Raw genomic sequence first — 18,596 nt, forward strand, 5'->3', positions numbered from 1 at the left:
AGTGCCCTCCAAAACCTCATTCCTACCTCACTTCTCTGGCTTCATTTCCCAACCCCCCCTACGCCTTGTACCATAAGCTCTAGAACTGTTTATATTACCAATCTTTGGCACACATTATGCTATTTTACACTGCTACACCTTTACTGCTGCTACTCTTTCTCCCTACAAAACTCATTTCATCTTGATTCATCATACTAACTTTTACTCCTTAAGTATTCACTGAGGTATGGTCTACTTTACAGAGCCTTTCGTCAACCACCAATGTGCTAGGTCAAGTGTTTATCACCCTAGTTCTATATATACCAATCTTAACACTCAATCAACCACATTAAACTGAGGTTATCCATTAATATATCTGCTCCCCTTTATTTCTGTGCCCTCAGCTCCCAAGGTAATGTATTCTACCATAATAATGAGGGTTCCAAATGTTGAACTCACATAACCTACTCTTCAAAATAATTCATAACAGATCTTTAAATTATAAAGGCACAATGGTCAAAGACCCACTCTACTCAATAATTCTTATCAACTTCATACTCATATGAGTTGCTACTGGTGTACTTGGTAAGCTATGATTTGCCTTCAAAGGACAAAGGACTTTTCTAAGACCATTTTTACCTACCTTACATTTAAGGGTACAAAAAGGAGCCAAATCTAAGATTTCTGGAAACTTTATATGTTTGTTAACTTTGCGTAGGTTAAAACCAGCCTGAAAAAGAAGGATAACAGATTGAGTTCTGTTAATGGAAAAGCTATACATGTTAAGTAAACTGTAGTCCCCTTCCGATACTCAAAAGAACACCAACATCCAGCCCTAGTTTAATTTTCTTAGGAGGCTCTATTCTTCCTGACCACTAATTGAATCAAAGTTGGTTTGTTTATGCTAAGGACATCTAACACACACACACACCAACATGTTAAGAATCCTGCTCCCATGAGAAAATTCTCAATGTTTCTGCATTAGCCATCCAGAAAAAACAGATTAGACCAGGAGTTCTGAGTACTTAAAACTCAGCAAGAGCAGAATACTTTTGTATGAAATATACTCTCTGCATCATGCTCTAACCAAGCTTTGTGAATTGTTAATTAAGACCCACCCAATTAGTCAAACCCATACCAACCCTAAGAGGGAAAACATTCTGAAGGTCCTGAAGGTCTTTGGAATTGCGAACAGAATTTGAAAATTGTACTGCTTATAGCAAAAGTTTTTCAGAAAAGACAAAGTCACCAAAATGATGACAATCCAAGATACCAATGTTGTTTTATCAAGGGTCAGTAAAAATTATACCACACATAAACAGAAAAACATCACTAATATTCCGAAACATGATATACATAGTATACTGGGTCTTTTACATCTGAAATTAAGGTTAAAGTAAAGTCCTAATCTTACTAAAAAAAGCAACATGAGTTCTAGTAAATCTGAGGAAGGATTGTGTCCAAATTTTCTTCTACTCTGACCTGCATTTTTGTCTTGCACATATATATTTTTTTACTCTCCTACTTCTTTGAAGTTAGAATTAAGAAGTAACAGAAACCAAAGCAGTAATATGTTGAGACAATAACAAAGTAGGTGTTATATATTTAAAACAAATCTTGGGTAACAAACAAGTGGTACCTGCTGAAATCTCTTTAAATGAAGAGTGAGAACAGGAGGAGCAAGAGAAATTAGCATCTGCTTTTTGGCATTTGTGTAAACATGCTTCCTTTCACCTAAAGAACGAAAGAAATTTTAGCAGTGTGAAAATTTAGACCTCTAAAGCATTTCAAATTTACTATAAAATCATTTCAAACACCTAAAGCAAGGATCAGCAAACTTTTTCTATAAAGGACCAGACAAATATTTTCAGCTTTGTGGACAAAGAGGCAAAATCAAAGATATTTTGTAGGTATTTATGTATGAGAAAAATTTCCATAAATTCTTACTAATGCAATAAAAATATAATAATTGAGGACAATTATATTTTGGGGTTCGAAGTTAGTGTTTCCTATCATCAAATCAGTTGCAAATAATCATCTATAAAAAAGCATTTTTTAGCTCGGAGACCATACAAAAACAGGCAAAAGGTTAAATTTGGCCCATGCATGACCTTAGTTTGTCAGTGCCTACTTTAGAAATGAACACAACTGCTATAAAATCAACACAACTTACTTTTTGTATCTACATGTAAATAAATAAAAAGCTAGAATTTTGAAACAATTCTAGTAAAACTCTTTAGGAATCCATGGCCCCCTCCCTACCTCACTTATCCAAACTCAAAAAGAAGGGGATCAGGAGGGGAACTGTCAATATCTTCCTCTTCCGTATCTGAGGGAGATTATAAGAAAGCACTATTCTCCCAGTACCCTGCACTGGGCATGTCACATTAGTACACTGATGAAGTCAAGTGTGACTTCCTTGGCGCAAGGGAGATGAAGGTCACCATGAATGCTGACAGGGAACTGAGAGGCAAGAAATAGCCACTTTCAGGATGCTGTGGTGGTAGCATTCCAATTGGATGATTTACCCATATGGAGAGGTGTGGGAGAGCGAAGTGCCCCACTATAACTGCTGCCTGGATGTCACAGAGTACTAGCCACTTCAATAAAGTTTGCTTCTTCCATCCTTTTATTAAAATATTTACACAGAGGAGGGCACTCATTCATGCCATCCAAATCTTGATGCAATTACAATGGGAGTACTCTACCTATGCAGGGAAAGATGTGACCCTGAATATTAATATTACTTACAGTGAGGGAATCTAAATACCTTTTATATTTGCCTTTGGTCCATTATACTGTCTCCGTGTACATACTTCACAAAGCAGTTTATTCGCATCTCGCAGTTTCTCATTACGGGTGAACTGATATAAACAATGCTGGATTGAACAGTCGTCGGTATTGAAAGCTTCCCTGTTTGCAAGAGTACAGAAAGCAGTTTCTGGATCTTCATTTACAACTTCATATACTTTTGTCCCAGGAGTATGACTGTCATTCAGAATTTCCATATTTATTTCATCAGGATGAAGAACAGCATTCAAGTTAAGGTTTTTGAAACCACTAGAAATGTCCACTTCTCCATTGCTCTCTTCCTTCAAGCCGGCACCATTTAAATTCCTAGTACATTCACTGGGAGCAGATGCCAAAACCTCAAGATCATTATCCATGCTGACATTTTTCAGATCTACTTCCTCTATGGACTTCTGATTGTCAGTTATACTTTCCATCATTTTTTCTTGGCCATTCAAATCTTTCTGGTTAACACAGTATTCTTTATGTGTAACTTCCTCTTGGGAAATGTGGTTGGATTTAATATCCACTTCTCCCTGAAGTGACATTTCAGCCTCACATTCATTATCTTCAGGATGGTCAATGGTAGAGATACCATTTAAATGAAGAACTTTTCCTTGAATTTTCTGTTGCCTTCGTTGGTTCTGTGTAAATAGTATAAAACATTAGAAACGAAGAAGAGAAAGAAAAAAAGAGACAAAGGAAAAGAATGAAAGAGTGCACATCTACTACATTAGGTTTTGTTACTTATGAATCCAAAATAAGTAATTTTGTAAGAAAAAGTTAACAGAATCTAATCTTACAAGTTCCTTTACTAGCAGGAATCAAATATATTACAAATAAAAGTTCTTTAAATCACGTGGTGGGTCTAACTACCCACACAATAAAAGAAGAATCCATGTGATTTACAATTATTAGGTAAAGATTTCATTGAGGAGATAAAAAACAAACTAAAAACTCAAGGATACACAATACAGGACTGCTTTGGTCAGAGAAATGGATGAAAGCATTTTGAGAAAACAATGGCCCAAAGTTAGTGAAGTAGCAAGGAAGCCACAAGTACAGAGATCATCTTTTTTGCCACTTGCTGCCTATTTCCAGGTAGAGAGGGGGGAAAAGGCCTTTCATCAACATTCCCATTACTAGAATGCCTAAAGACCCAAAGGAGTTAGCACTTTTGTTGTAACTGAAAGGATGGTTCCTGTGAGGCCAATCTGTAATACCAGAATGATGAAGAGCAGCATACAGGACACAAACATTTTCTGGTGTGTTTCAGTAAAAACAGGAACACATGAATAAAAAGTGGGGAAAGGATAGCAAATACTCCAAAGAAAATGAAACACAAATGGCTCTGAAACATAAAAATATGTTTAACCCCATTTATGTTAAAATACATGCAAAATAAAACTGCAATGAGATAATATTTCCCATCCAACAGACTGGCAGAAATACAGTTTGGCTGGCACAGTAGCTCACACCTATAATCCCAGCACTTTGGGAGACCAAGGCAAGAGGATTGCCTGAGGCCCAGAGTTTTAGACCAGCCTGGGCAAGACAGTCCATCTCTGAAAAAATTTAAAAAAGAAATTAGCCAGTTGTGATAGCGTGTGTCTGGAGTCCCAGCTATTAGGAAGCCTGAGATGGAAGGATCACTTGAGCTCAGAAGTTCAAGGTTATAGTAAGGTATGATGGAGCTACTGTACTCCAGCCTAGGTGACAAAGCAAGATGCTGTCTCAATAAATAAATAAATAAATGAAATCTGGCAGTTTGTTAACACACAGCTGTCAAGGATAAGGAGAAACAAGAAGTCTCATATATTGCTGGTGTGAATGTAAATAGGTACAACCTTTGTGAAGGACAATTAGGTAATATCTATCAAAACTACAAATGTAATCCCTCTATCTCAAAATTTACCCTACAGATGACATATGTATCAGGTTATTCACTGCAGCATTGGCCATTACAGCAAAAGACTAGAAAGAACCTAAATCAATAAAGAAATGGCTAAATGCATTATGGTATACCCATAAAACAGAATACCATGCAGCGATTGAAAAAAAATAAAAGCAGCAGCTTTGTATCTTAGAATGAAAAGGCTTCCAAGAATCTAATTAAGTATAAACAAACAAAAAACAAGGTCCAGAACAGTGTATATAAGTAAAACAGGGAGATAAAAAACAAAACTACATATTTATCTTTGCTCATATTTTCCAAGAGAAATGCCAAGACAGAGGAAACCAATGAAAGTGGTTGTCTATGTCATTAAAGAACAGCAGTAGGAAGGTGGCTTTTATTGTATGCATTTATATATTTCTAAATTTGTGAATAACAATGTATTAACTCAAACAATTAAGTTAAAAATGAACTAAACTTATTAAAAATAGTTGTCACAAATGATACCAGACTTTTTAAATAGCACATTTTCTTCACATATACTCAAAACAATTTCCCTGAGAGAATATTAAATGAACTAATTCTGTAATTGCCAAATGAAAGTGCTGTACATGCTAATAAAATAACAGACATGTCTGCTAAGGTCATTCACACTACAAACTCAATAGTTCAAAATATAAAATCAGAAAAGCATGATTTTCCTCCTAATTACCCACCTTGGCTTGCTTTTTGGCTTGCTTTTTTGCTTTTTTCTGTAAGTGCTTACTCGTTCCAGAAGGCATATCATTTCGCTCTTTTATGTAACTGTCATTATCTTTTTCTTCCTCACTGTCTTTATCTTCATCCTCCATTGTCTTTTTCAGATTTTTATCATTTATACTTTTCTTACCACTCTTAAAATATAGAGAATATTGGTCAAAAGCAAAATTTTACCACTACTGTTTGGTGAAAAGACATCCATGCTACCTAAATATATTTCTACTCCTATTTTATACTAGTTTTATTTTCCACAATACTTAAAAATATTTTCAGGACAAAATTCATTAATCTCATATACTAGAAAGCAATCTTCACAAACTGAGAAAATGAGCAAACCAATGAAACAGCAAAAAGGCAACTTCACATGCAAGTGTAACAAATACAATGAATTTTATTAGATAATATGCTTATCACACTGTAATATGTCCATTCTCAAATGTACTTTCTGTTTATAAGTGATTTCACAATATAGATATTCCTTCTTTTTCTTTTCTTCCTTTGAATGTAAATGACAATTTGAGAGTATAGAAAATAAAGTAAGTTTGGTGAGACTTTAATCATTAATTAACAGGCCAAGGGACTCATAATTCATATGAAGTTGAATAATGATTGATCCAACTTTTCATAACATGCTTTTTCCCTACTACTACTTAAAAGGAACCAAACTAATATGGCTTAAAACTGAGATAATACTCTATTTATGAACCTAAGTCTGCAAGGGATTTGTGGTCTTAAATAATGAAAACAAATAGTAATTTTAATATGAAGAAAATACTTCCCTATATGTAAACCAATCAGGTTAATTACCTATAAAAAATTCTAGACATATCCTCTTTTTTAAAACGAGTATTTTTCACGTTCTTTATTCAAATCCTAAAAATTATTCTTTTAGGATAGATTAAGAAAAATTTCTCCAACAGCTAATAATGTACAAACTTGAAAAAAGTGACAAGACTACCTCCATAAAATCTAACAGAGGGCCGGGCGCTGTGGCTCACGCCTGTAATCCTAGCTCTTGGGAGGCCGAGGCGGGCGGATTGCTCAAGGTCAGGAGTTCGAAACCAGCCTGAGCAAGAGCGAGACCCCGTCTCTACTATAAATAGAAAGAAATTAATTGGCCAACTGATATATATATATAAAAAATTAGCCGGGCATGGTGGCGCATGCCTGTAGTCCCAGCTACCCGGGAGGCTGAGGCAGAAGGATCACTCGAGCCCAGGAGTTTGAGGTTGCTGTGAGCTAGGCTGACGCCACGGCACTCACTCTAGCCTGGGCAACAAAGCGAGACTCTGTCTCAAAAAAAAAAAAAAAAAAAAAAAAAAAAAATCTAACAGAGAAGAAAAAAGTCTACTTTAATAAAATAAATCAAATAGTCTTACCTGATCATCTAAAACTGGGAGAGACAAATCAAGGAAAGATTCATGAACCAAGGAGACCTTAACCAATCAAAAAAGAAAATGTAAAAGGAAGGAAAAGATTCACTTTAAACATTACATAGTAAGATTCTCCCTGCCTTGGGGGGTGGGAGTAGGTTTTAAATAAACACAGCTTAAGAAAATTTGAAATGAAAATTATACAACACGGTGAACTTTGGGTTGAGGAAAATAAACTAAAATGTTAAAGTAACTTTTCTTCAAGATTTAAGGAATGTTGATATTTCCAGCAAAGAACCAGCCATATTTAGATAGTTCAACAAAGAATATCCTATGAAGTTAGACATTTCTGTTTTTGAAAGAAATAACGGATAAACCATACTCTATAAATATTAATGAATAAATCCAGCCCATACTACATCTACTTACAGTTCTGCATTCATCACACATGATTGTACTAGTTAGTTCACCACCAAAGATACGGTCCACAAAACTTGGTATTGATTTTTTCTTTTCATAATCTATAAAGAAAAAAAGGTTTATCAGTTACCTTTTTATAATTAAGAAAAATTAAAACTACTTATGTATCCACTTCTAAAATTTTAAATTCCCTTTCCCACAGACTTTTTCTCTATTCATAATTACCATAATTTTATACAGCATACACTCCACCTCTAAGCATAATAAAATTTAACACAACCACCTTTTATGAATAAGAAAAAAATGTTCTTACCCAAGATCTAGTCAGTGGGAAATAAATTACAAATCAATGAGACCCTCTGCATATCACTAAGCCCATTAGTAAAAGGAGTAGCTGGGACTAGGCTGAATGATAGTCTAGCTCCCTAGTTCTAGCGCTAACATTCTAACTTTAAGGACTAAAGAAAGATATCACAGTAGCAAATTTAGAGACAAAATACATGTAATTTGCTTTATGAATTCTAAGACTGAACTCCTTTTATATTTAAAAAACAAAAACCTCGGGAATATATTTCAAACAAAATCCTCTTTTAATTTTTGTGTTCCCAGAAATAATCATGATAAATATAATTTTACTACCTGACCAGCCAATTTTCCAAACACCCTATAAGCATTTTGCAAATGGTAAGTGTCCATTTACACAGAAACACACTTTTATGACAGATAATGCCAGCAGGCACAACAATTCTGTTCTGTTACTTGCCAGTCTTTAAAAGGCACCAAGGAGGTAAAGAGTTGCTATGAGTTGATTTGAACCTGTGCTTTACAATACAGTAGCTCTTAGTCACTTGTGGCCATTTAAATTTAGTTATAACTAAATAAAAATAAAAATTTAGTTCCTCAATTTCACCAGTCACTTCACGAACTCAACAGCCACATGTGGCTAGTGGATTCTATTTAGAACAGCGTATACTATCACGGTGGGGATTAAGTTAAATTAAAAAAAAAGAACAGCATAGAGTTTCATCAACACAGGAAGTTCTATTGGACAGATCTGTCCTAAATCTTTACATGCCAAACAACGATAAGAACTAATTTGGCTCCGTGAGTCAGCTACTAACAACTCACACTTTTAAGTATAATGCAGGTATTACTGCTAATTATAATTCTCCACTTTTGAAAAATTTTGACTCAGCTCTTCCTTTATGAATTTCATTGTAATAATGCATAAAAAGAATATACCACAAGTTAAATTTTTCTAAAATATTCACTGTTGGAGTACTGAATACTTTTTAAAAATCATGGTCATAAAGGGAAATTATGTTAATAATTGTGGATTTGAAATACATGTGCCAGCAATCTTGTCCTGAGGTACAAAGGAATTCAACTATAGTTGTTTTAGTTCAAAAAGTTAGACATTACCTTTAACTTTATTTTTTAGTTCTTCATCCAATTTTTCAGTAGAATTACCAAATGCTTTAAGAATTCCTTTACTCACTCTCTAAAAGTAATAAAATGGATATATATATACTATTAAATTTTAAATTTTATTTTCCTTAGAATATATGTAATCAAGTCAAGAAAGTGATTAAGATGTAGCTCCCCAGATTTACTGAAGTAAAAATTAATATTTCCAAAATCACATTTTCAAAATTAATTCAAGGAGCTAAAAAGAATTATGCCTATAAAGCAATCACTAACCCCTGAAAAATGGATCTAGCTTATCATGTGAAGATCTTAAACCGTTCAAATCAAAGCTTTTCAGAACATGCCCACCTCCTTTGGAAAGATACTGAAATACCTTGCCCTAAAAGCAGTGTGGTTACAGGGACTGACTCCAGCACTCAAAGCCCGGCTTCATCATTATCGGGTAACCTTGAACTAGGTACTGAACACCTCTCTACCCCCTACTTCAGGATCTATCCAATCAGAAAATCACAGCATCTACCTCATAGAAATATTGTGAAAATTAAGTAACATAATTCATATGAAACACTGAGAATAATGCTTGGCATAAAGTGAAAAATAAACATTAGTTATCAATATTATTACTATTATATTATTAATGCACATCCTCAAATACATTATTTTATATCCTGGCAATTAACAAAAATTTTAAAATCCAACAAATGTTCCCTGACTCTTACTTCCTAGATTCAAAAAACTTAAATCACTCAGAAAATGAGTAAAGGTGCTCTGGAACTGGGAATCATTAGAGGATAAATATTTTCTAATACTTTGCAGCTCTCCTAGTAGAGGCTAGTTCAAAAGAACTCTTAAAGAACAATAATGCTGTAAACATCAAGTAAACTAAGACATCAGGAGAAAGAGATTTCTAATTCTCTTGATTCATTCTAATGATGAAAAAACATACTGGTTGAAAAAGCTGGTATAGGGAAAAATTTAAAAGTACAGTAGCCTCATAACCAGCTTTCATTGCTTTAATAACCCTTAAGATATCAAATGACAGGCAAGCTCATAAACATGGGATTATAAAATACAATGGTCATAATATGCTAACTTGGTGTTCTTCCGCTCTCATCCCGTCCAATAAATAGCGAAGCAGCTCCTGGCTGTCTTGCTGCTGATAGCCTTTAAACCGCACTGCTCTACAGAAAAACAAAAACAAAGATAGATATGCAATGATAAGCCTCCTAAAATACAAAGCCACTTTTACAGAATCTTAGGATCATCTCCCAAATCTAAGAGGGGTTTAGTTTCTCAAAATTTCTGGTTAGCCCATACCCTTGGCAGAGTCAATTATTATCACATAGTGTATATTTTTTAATCCAAATGAAATATATGTGTACTGGGTTGACTCTAATGCTATCAAATTTTTTATATTATTTCTCAGCAGCTGAAGGACCGAAAGTACAATCAAAGTGGATACTCACTTTTTACAGACCTGAGAAAAGAGTTCTTTAGGTGTCACAATTCCCTTTTTGGTCTCTTGCATCTCATTAAGAAACTGGCTCATGGCTAAAGTAAGAGGGCCTGGAGGCTCAAGGTTTATTTCTAAGGGTTCCTAAATATAAGAACAAAAATTAATTTCTTCAGTCAAATTTTGGAATCATTTACAAAATGTAATTAGTTAACATATATTACCAATGTTCCTGACACAGCTGCCCTATTTAAAAGTTTAAAATGTATATCGAAATATACAGAAAGTTTCTGGTAGTAGATTGTCTTATGAAGAATTCAGCTCTACTATTTTAGTTTTAGCTTATCAGGAACTTACTACCTAAGAAGTGAAAGAGCCAAAGCAAAATGTAAACAATAAAAACGGATGAGATAATATTCATTTGGCTACACAGCTTAAGAGAGTCACATTAAGAGATGTTAAGAATAATAACACAGGCCTAGAGCTTCACAAATATAAACAACATCCCCAAGAAGGAAGCTAAACAATTTCCTAAGCACAGAAAAACAGAGTATATCCAGATCAAACAAATGTAAGAGCTCCTTATAATTTCTGTTAGCCTGAAAATGTTTAACTTGGCAGCGTGAAATTAACCAATACCAAACAAAAAGTTGGAAATGAGTGTCAGTTCCTTAAAATAATTTACAATATGCATATTCACAAGAGAAAAGTTAATAATTATAAAAGAAAACTTTAAAGAACATACTGTTAGTGCCAAATCAGGTGGTTCAATTTTTACAATTGTTCCAGACATTTTTACTTCTTTTAGTAGTTCTCTAAGAACTGGTGTTTGTGACAAATTCTGAAATATAGGATGAAAAAGAAAAGGAAAATTATCTAAAAGGAAATCAATTCATTCAAATATTTCTTAAGTATCTATTTTATCAAAATAGAAAATCACAACCAACACTGAAATCTTTACTGTATCTATACTTGGGAAATGAAAAGTCACAGCAAGTTCCTCTCCCTACTCTTATTAGGCTCATAAATACTTCAGTTCTAAGCTTATTCATCACCTCAGAGGGGCATTCTCCCACCACCCAATCGGAACTACCTATCCCTACCCACCCCCCACCTCTCACCACCACTTGTAGCTACACATCTGTTTCTGTACTAGATTATCCTGTGCATCCCTCACCCCAGTGCAAGCTCCAGGAGGGCAGGGGCCATGTTTGTTTCAGATCCCAATGTACCCCAGAGCTTACCAATGTCTTACTGCCATGCAATAAACATTTCCTTCAGGTTTTTTTTAATATATAGAAATAAGCTACTTAGGGGAAAAACTCAATACTCTAAGTAACAGATCCTATGAGGAAAAGTCTAGGTTTTTAAAGGGGCAGGGGATTGGGGGGGATTGACACTGGCACCTGCATAACTGCATTGAAGAAACATGTATTTCCCAAATTACTGAGTCCTTTCACACTTATTTGAGAAGTAGAATTCATGGGAGGATTTTCTTTAGCCATGTTTTCCTTTTTTTCTCTCTCTTGTTCATTTTTACTCTCTTTTTCTAATTTTTTATTTTCCAGTTCAATGTTCCCATTATCTTTTTCTGCTTTAAAAGAAGAAGAAAAGATTTAACAAAATGTGTAACAAAGCCATATCAAATGCAAAGTTATACTTGGGAGACAGTACTAGAATTTGTAACTTTTATCTAATACCATTATTTGCCACCTATTTGATTTTAAAATGTTACCTAACAAATATAGGTAAATTACCATCGAAAGAAAGAAGAGCCAACAAACAAAAAATATTCAGAAGTGATACAAGCATTAGTCCAACAAGTGAAACCAAACAGTATATGCTTCAGTATAAATCTTCTGCTTTTTACTACACAAAAATTCTTCACAAATGAGCATATATTACCTTGTGAAATTAGAGTAGAAAAAATCAAGTAAAGAACATGGACATGTAATCAATTTTTAAATGAATTCTGTGGGTCTAAACCTAATTCTGAAGTATAAAACAGTTCTGGCTCTGACAAAGGTATTTGTGATGGTAAGATTTAAAGAAAAAGCTTAAAGCAAATGATATATGCCAACCAATTAATTTAATTTTGCATGGAAAGATAGAGCCTAAGAAAGTATCTGAACATTAGAAGGAGTTACAAATACTTTACTTTTATATCATCCCAGCAGACAGACTGAAATCTTGCTATTACAAAATGTACCACAGTGAATACAGTAGAAAGCAGGTCTATAGTTAAGTCCAGGCCAGGGTTTTGGGAACAGGCCTACTGCCCATTACCTTAGTACAGACCCTTCACCACATCTGACAAGATCGTTTCTCGCATCCCTTCTCATTCTAACACCTTATTATTAAACCAAAAAGAGTTTCATAGTTTTGAAATCAACTATCACTAATGTTATTCAGTGGTATGTAAGGTAGGTAGCATAACAAATAAATTTAAATATCAGCAGATACATAAAGAAATCACTTTACCTGGTTTTGGAGTTGTAATACTGGCTTGCTTTCTAACATAGTCAACCACTTGACCCAATCGGTTTGAACTACAATACTGGACCTCATCATCACATATGTAACACCTATGTCCCAAAAGATCACAGAGAAGAAAAATGACAAACTGACAATTAAAAATGAGACACAGATTATGATTTCTGAAATTCAAAGTGTGTTATTGCCAAATCATTCTTTTAGAGAGACTGAAAATAAAAATTCTATGTTTTCTTGAAGAAGACTATGCATATTAACTCTGGTTTATTATTAGCAAGGTTAGCCACAATTATAACTATTATACATTTAAATAGTACTGTGAAAAACTCCAAACATTTTACTGGGCTGGTTACAATGTTAAAAATCAAAAGTTTTCTCTATACATACTTCTGAATATTATAGACCTACACCAACAAAATTAACAAATTTTACAAGTGGTAGATGATGTTCAGTGAAAATTATTGTGAAAATGATTTTTAATAACATAAAAATTGGTTTTAATGATATTAAAATACAACATACCAGCCTGACATTTACTTTCATGCAAATTCATTGCCGAAATTTTATTATATTCTCGTGCATATGAAATTTGTTCTTAGTATCTTAATCTCCACATGTGCTTTATAATACCACAAGAAAAAAGGGTGAAGATTCTTAAGTCTTCTACATGCTATAATTTTTGTGTTTGTGCAATAAGCAAAAGCTTCTCGTAACACCACATTCTCTAGCCTTCTGAAAATGATAACATTTAAACAAGTATTTTTAAAATTTTAAGTTTCTTCATTTCAAACACTTCCATTCTCCAATATTTCAAATAATTTCTACCCAGCAGGCACAGGAATTGAAGCTCACCATACACTCCAATTGTCCAAATTAAGAACCAAACAGTGAGGTTCAGATCTTGGCGTCATATAGTGTTTCAAAGCATGCTGCTCCTCAGAATTTCTGCCACAGCCCTAGAAAATCAAAATCATAAACCTCAAAGCCACAAAAATTTATCAAAGGAGGAGAGAATTCAAAATCTATCGTGAATAAGGAACTGGCTGAAGAGATTCTGCCATTCTTACAATTTCAAGAATAAAATGTTATAGATTCTGGATTTTACTAAAACTTAAATATCCATGAACAATGAAAGACATTTAAGGAAGGTATTTTAAGACCGTGCACTAAAAGTACTCTTCTTCTCCAACTTTCCACTCTATTTAAAGCACATTAATGAAATTACTCATTGGGTCTGGTTTAGACTCCTTAATAGCCTCCTAAAAATTCCCCTAACTTCAGCCTCATTCTTCACACACATATTCTTTCAGTTTAATGTTCCTAATGCAAAGTTATGTTCCTATATAATCCAAAAATGATTAACTGCTTTCTTAAACTCCTATTGAACAAACCTGACACCATTGGATCCCAAGCTACCTTTCCAGCATTAACTACCATATTCTATTCACGTACCAACTTCCAGCTAAAAACAAAGTGCTTTATACAATTTTGTTCTTGTCATTCTACTTATCCTGGAATCCATTATCATCACTGCTACCTTACCAAATCCCACCCACTCTTCAGAATCGTGATCAAAAACCACCTCTTCAGGCCGGGCGCTGTGGCTCACGCCTGTAATCCTAGCTCTTGGGAGGCCGAGGCGGGCGGATTGCTCGAGGTCAGGAGTTCAAAACCAGCCTGAGCAAGAGCGAGACCCCGTCTCTACTATAAATAGAAAGAAATTAATTGGCCAACTGATATATATATAAAAAATTAGCCGGGCATGGTGGCGCATGCCTATAGTCCCAGCTACTCAGGGGGCTGAGGCAGAAGGATCACTCAAGCCCAGGAGTTTGAGGTTGCTGTGAGCTAGGCTGACGCCACGGCACTCACTCTAGCCTGGACAACAAAGTGAGACTCTGTCTCAAAAAAAAAAAAAAAAAACCACCTCCTCTTGGAAGCCAATGCTATCCTCCCACATGAGAAAATACTGTATTCTTCCTGTAAACAAACTCCTATAAAACATGGTATAAATTCCTTGTGGCATTCTTTGTTTTCTACCTTGCACTGAAGTTAATTTTTTATAACTTTTCTCCCCAGATTATAAATCCTGAAGGCTCAAATTAATACAATTAATCTTTCTATTACCAAAAAATCTAGCACATAGGAGGTGGCCAATAAGAACTAATTGAAAAAAAAAAAAAAGAACTAATTGAACAAGTAAATGGGAGACTTTCACCTAAAAGATGCATAGGCTTATACATAAAAGGACATAACCAGAATTTTTGCTCCCAGCTGTTTAGATCACTGCTAACAAACACATCTTCACCGTGTATCTATCTGAAGCAAGCTACCAACTCTTGGCCTGCACTACAATAACTGGTTCTGTTTCTATTGCAGTTAAATATATACTCTGGAAGAGAAATATGTATCAGTGGCTTTTAATTCTTTAGCTATAATATAAAACACTATTGGTTTAATTTATTATACTCAGCATTTAATTCCAAAATAAATGAATTAAAATTTGATATTTAATTAATTTTGAAATTTGATAATTAATTTTGAAAATTATAATACCATTTGAGATCATTTGAAACATAAAAATGAGATGTCTTGAGACAATATTTAAGAATCACTAGCGAACAGTGCAAAAGATAACTAGTGGGAAAAAGCTACAGTTAATATTGACACTGTATTATTTTTATAAATTTATAATAGAAAATGGTTTCTGAAAAATTGAAAAAGCAAATATATTCATGCTTGCCACATATACTTAAGAGGTTACAATTATAACCTCTCAAAAACTAGGCCGGGCGCGGTGGCTCACACCTGTAGTCCTAGCTCTCTGGGAGGCCGAGGCGGGCGGATTGCTCGAGATAAAGAGTTTGAAACCAGCCTGAGCAATAGTGAGACCCCGCCTCTACTATAAATACAAAGAAATTAATTGGCCAACTAACATATATAGAAAAAATTAGCCGGGCATGGTGGCGCATGCCTGTAGTCCCAGCTACTCGGGAGGCTGAGGCAGGAGGATGGCTTGAGACCAGGAGTTTGAGGTTGCTGTGAGCTAGGCTGACGCCACGGCACTCTAGCCTGGGCAACAAAGCGAGACTCTGTCTCAAAAAAAAAAAAAATGTGAAAAAAAAAATTAGCTGTATGCCTCATCTTGAAGCCTCATGACAAAACTTCCTGGTAGCCCAGTTTCCTAACATATAAACTTAATCTGCCAACACTAAGGGTGACTGAGAGGCCCCAACTTTTAGTACATGGTAATACCTGTGAGCTGGTGGAGGAGATACTGTGATGTGCTAGCCAGATACCCCCCACACCCCTTAACACCAAGGTACTCATTTCCCCAGCTGCAGGGAATGAGGCCTACTAAGAGCTCATAGCCCAGTCTGTCTATTCCCAGGAATTATCCTCAAGAACAGGAGCTGCCTTGCCCAAGGTTACTCCCCTCGCTCCAGGGGCAACCCATATCCAACAACTAGTCTACAGGCAGAAAGGCCTGAACCCTTGCCTCAATTCAGGCAAGAGTTTACTGTGGGATTGGCTGACACTCTATTGCAACTGCCTCTTCATTCAACTTCCCCCTCTGCCTAATCCTGCTTCCCTCACTCCCTTACTAGTGTGGTACCTGAGAGCACTCCCCATAAACCACTTATGCACACATCTCAGTCTCAGAATCAGTTCCCCAGACAACATGACCTATGCCAGCTGATATCCTATTCACCCATACTTTACTTTTAGGCAATACCTTCTAAAACGAGTTCAAAGAGTTTTCTAAAATCCTATATTGATCAAAAAGTAAGCGTACCTGATGGCCACATTTAAGACATAGCCAAACTGAAGGGTTTTCTTCTGTTTCTTCTTCAGACTTATCTTTTACTTTATTGTCTGTCTTGCAGTCTTGGCAAATATTCCATTCCACATTCACTAAAGCCTTTTTCAGATTACCTTGTTCCAATCCTTTTCTAATGTGTCTGCACATAGGTTCTATTAAAATAAATAATAAAGAATATTTGAAGTCAAAAATAGCTTTCTTCAGTTAATCTCAAAACTTTCCCTTCATTCAAACTTCAAAAATGAATTTACAGTTGGCCCTTGAACACCACAAGGTTGAACAACTCAGGTGAACTTATATGTAGATTTTCTTTCTTCTCTGCCACACTTTGAAACAGCAAAACCAATCCCTCCACTTCCTCCCCCTCCTCAGCCTACTCAACACGAAAACAAGAATGAAGACCTTTATAGTGATCTACTTTCACTTAATGAATAGTAAATACATTTTCTCTTCCTTACGATTTCCTTAATAACATTTTATTTTCTCTATCTTACCTCATTGGAAGAATGTAGTGTACAATACATATAACACACAAAATATGTCTTAATCACTGTTTATTATTGGTAATGCTACTGGTCATCAGTACGCTATTAGTAGTTAAGTTTTGGGGAAGTCAAAGTTATACTCAGATTTCTGACTGTGTGAGGGTTCAGCACTTCTAACTCCCACATTGTTCAAGGGTCAACTGTACTCTATAAAGACACTGTTAAATAATTTGAAAATGTAAAATTGTATTTGATATTTGAACATTGAGATGAATATGTAACAGATTTTATACAAATTTGAAATTTTGCTTTTTTAAAGTCCTAATATAGTCACGAACACCTCTACAAATTCATTTCAATTTATTTGGCTACTTCCTTTAAATTAAGGCCCTTTATGATATTTATGATTCTCCTTATCTTTAAAGGTTTGTAGAGAAGTTCTTTCATTCAGTCAACAATACACCTACTACAGGCCAGGCACTGTGCTAGATGTTCAGGAACCTAAAACTGACTAAGTCGCAGCTCTTCTCTTTTGAGTAGCTCACATTCTGGCAAGAAGTAGTTAATAAATTAAGGTATAAGAATCTCCAAAACAGGAAGAGAAGGCTGAAGTCACCAAAAGTTTCACAAGTGACATAACATCTGTACAGTCCTGGAAGATATTAATAGTAATAAAAATTTCTGATGCTGATTAAATACTTCCTATGAGCCTTGCTAAATGTTTTACATACATTAGCTCATTTAACTCTCAATCACCCTAGAAGGAAGACACTATTAGTCCCAATGACAAATGAGAAAAGTAAGATTTAGTGCCCAAGGTCACATAACTATGGAGTAGCTATGCCAGAATCTGGACTCGAGTTTTTCTGACTTCATAGCTCACATTCTAAACCATGACCTTACGTAGTAAAGGGCAATCTCCAATCCCATGAACAAAGGCATGCAAAAGTGCATGATGCCTCCGCAAATGGCAGAGTCATACAATGGGTAAAAACGAGCAGCTGGACCCGAGACTAAACACTCTGTTTCAGACAAATAAAAGGCTTTATAAACCACTCTAAAGAGCCTGGATTGTTTCAGGGACACAGGAAACATAGAAACTACTCAAGTGTCACAATGAGCTTTATGTCCAATAAACTTGTACTAAGAGAAGAAATATAAATGAAACTACAGAATCCCAGTAGTAGTCAAAGAAATACAAACTAAAAAAAGAAGGTACCATTTTTCAACTTTCAAATCAGCACAGAATTTACAAATAACACTAACCAGTATTGATAAAGGTCCAGGGACATGGGCATTTTATTATGCTATGAGGGAGCCTGTAAATTAGCAAACCATTTCTAGTTGGGAATTTAGCAAAAGAATCAAAAGAGCCTGGAAAATATTTATATCCTTCAATTCAGCAATTCTACTTCTAGGATCTATACTAAGAAAATATCTGGATATGCACAGAGACTTAGCTGCAAAGATGTTTTTACTATTGCTCCTTTCATAATACTAAAAAGTTAAAGATTACCTAAATCTCTAATGGTAGGGGACTAGCTAAATAAATTATGAAACATGCACCCATGGTCCTTTATATCAATAGAATAATATGCCATTAAAAATGTTGTAGAAGACTATTAAGTGATTTAAGTGATTATGTAGACTTAAACAATACATTAAAATGCAGATTCTATAACAATAATATATACTTTGA

At 34.9% G+C, this 18,596-nt stretch overlaps 1 protein-coding gene across 6 annotated transcripts in view; it reads right to left on the reverse strand.

Annotated features, from left to right (window-relative positions):
- USP16 (ubiquitin specific peptidase 16) overlaps positions 1–18,596 on the reverse strand; it is a 30,272-nt gene that overhangs the window by 3,632 nt on the left and 8,044 nt on the right. For 4 of the 6 annotated variants that reach the window (XM_012764471.2, XM_012764472.2, XM_076000593.1 and 1 more), the window contains 14 exons: positions 16,386–16,564; positions 13,442–13,545; positions 12,578–12,681; positions 11,503–11,690; positions 10,842–10,937; positions 10,110–10,240; positions 9,737–9,824; positions 8,638–8,716; positions 7,225–7,316; positions 6,802–6,858; positions 5,380–5,556; positions 2,750–3,413; positions 1,619–1,713; positions 623–709 (listed from right to left, as the gene is read on the reverse strand). In XM_012764471.2, the coding sequence (XP_012619925.2) occupies positions 623–709; positions 1,619–1,713; positions 2,750–3,413; positions 5,380–5,556; positions 6,802–6,858; positions 7,225–7,316; positions 8,638–8,716; positions 9,737–9,824; positions 10,110–10,240; positions 10,842–10,937; positions 11,503–11,690; positions 12,578–12,681; positions 13,442–13,545; positions 16,386–16,564 (2,141 nt within the window). The remainder of the gene's footprint in view (positions 1–622; positions 710–1,618; positions 1,714–2,749; positions 3,414–5,379; positions 5,557–6,801; positions 6,859–7,224; positions 7,317–8,637; positions 8,717–9,736; positions 9,825–10,109; positions 10,241–10,841; positions 10,938–11,502; positions 11,691–12,577; positions 12,682–13,441; positions 13,546–16,385; positions 16,565–18,596) is intronic. The other 2 variants (XM_012764473.2, XM_012764475.2) reach the window with 1 other exon arrangement.

This window comes from Microcebus murinus, chromosome 1, assembly GCF_040939455.1.
Source record: "Microcebus murinus isolate Inina chromosome 1, M.murinus_Inina_mat1.0, whole genome shotgun sequence".
In the NCBI taxonomy this organism is placed as follows: domain Eukaryota; kingdom Metazoa; phylum Chordata; class Mammalia; order Primates; family Cheirogaleidae; genus Microcebus; species Microcebus murinus.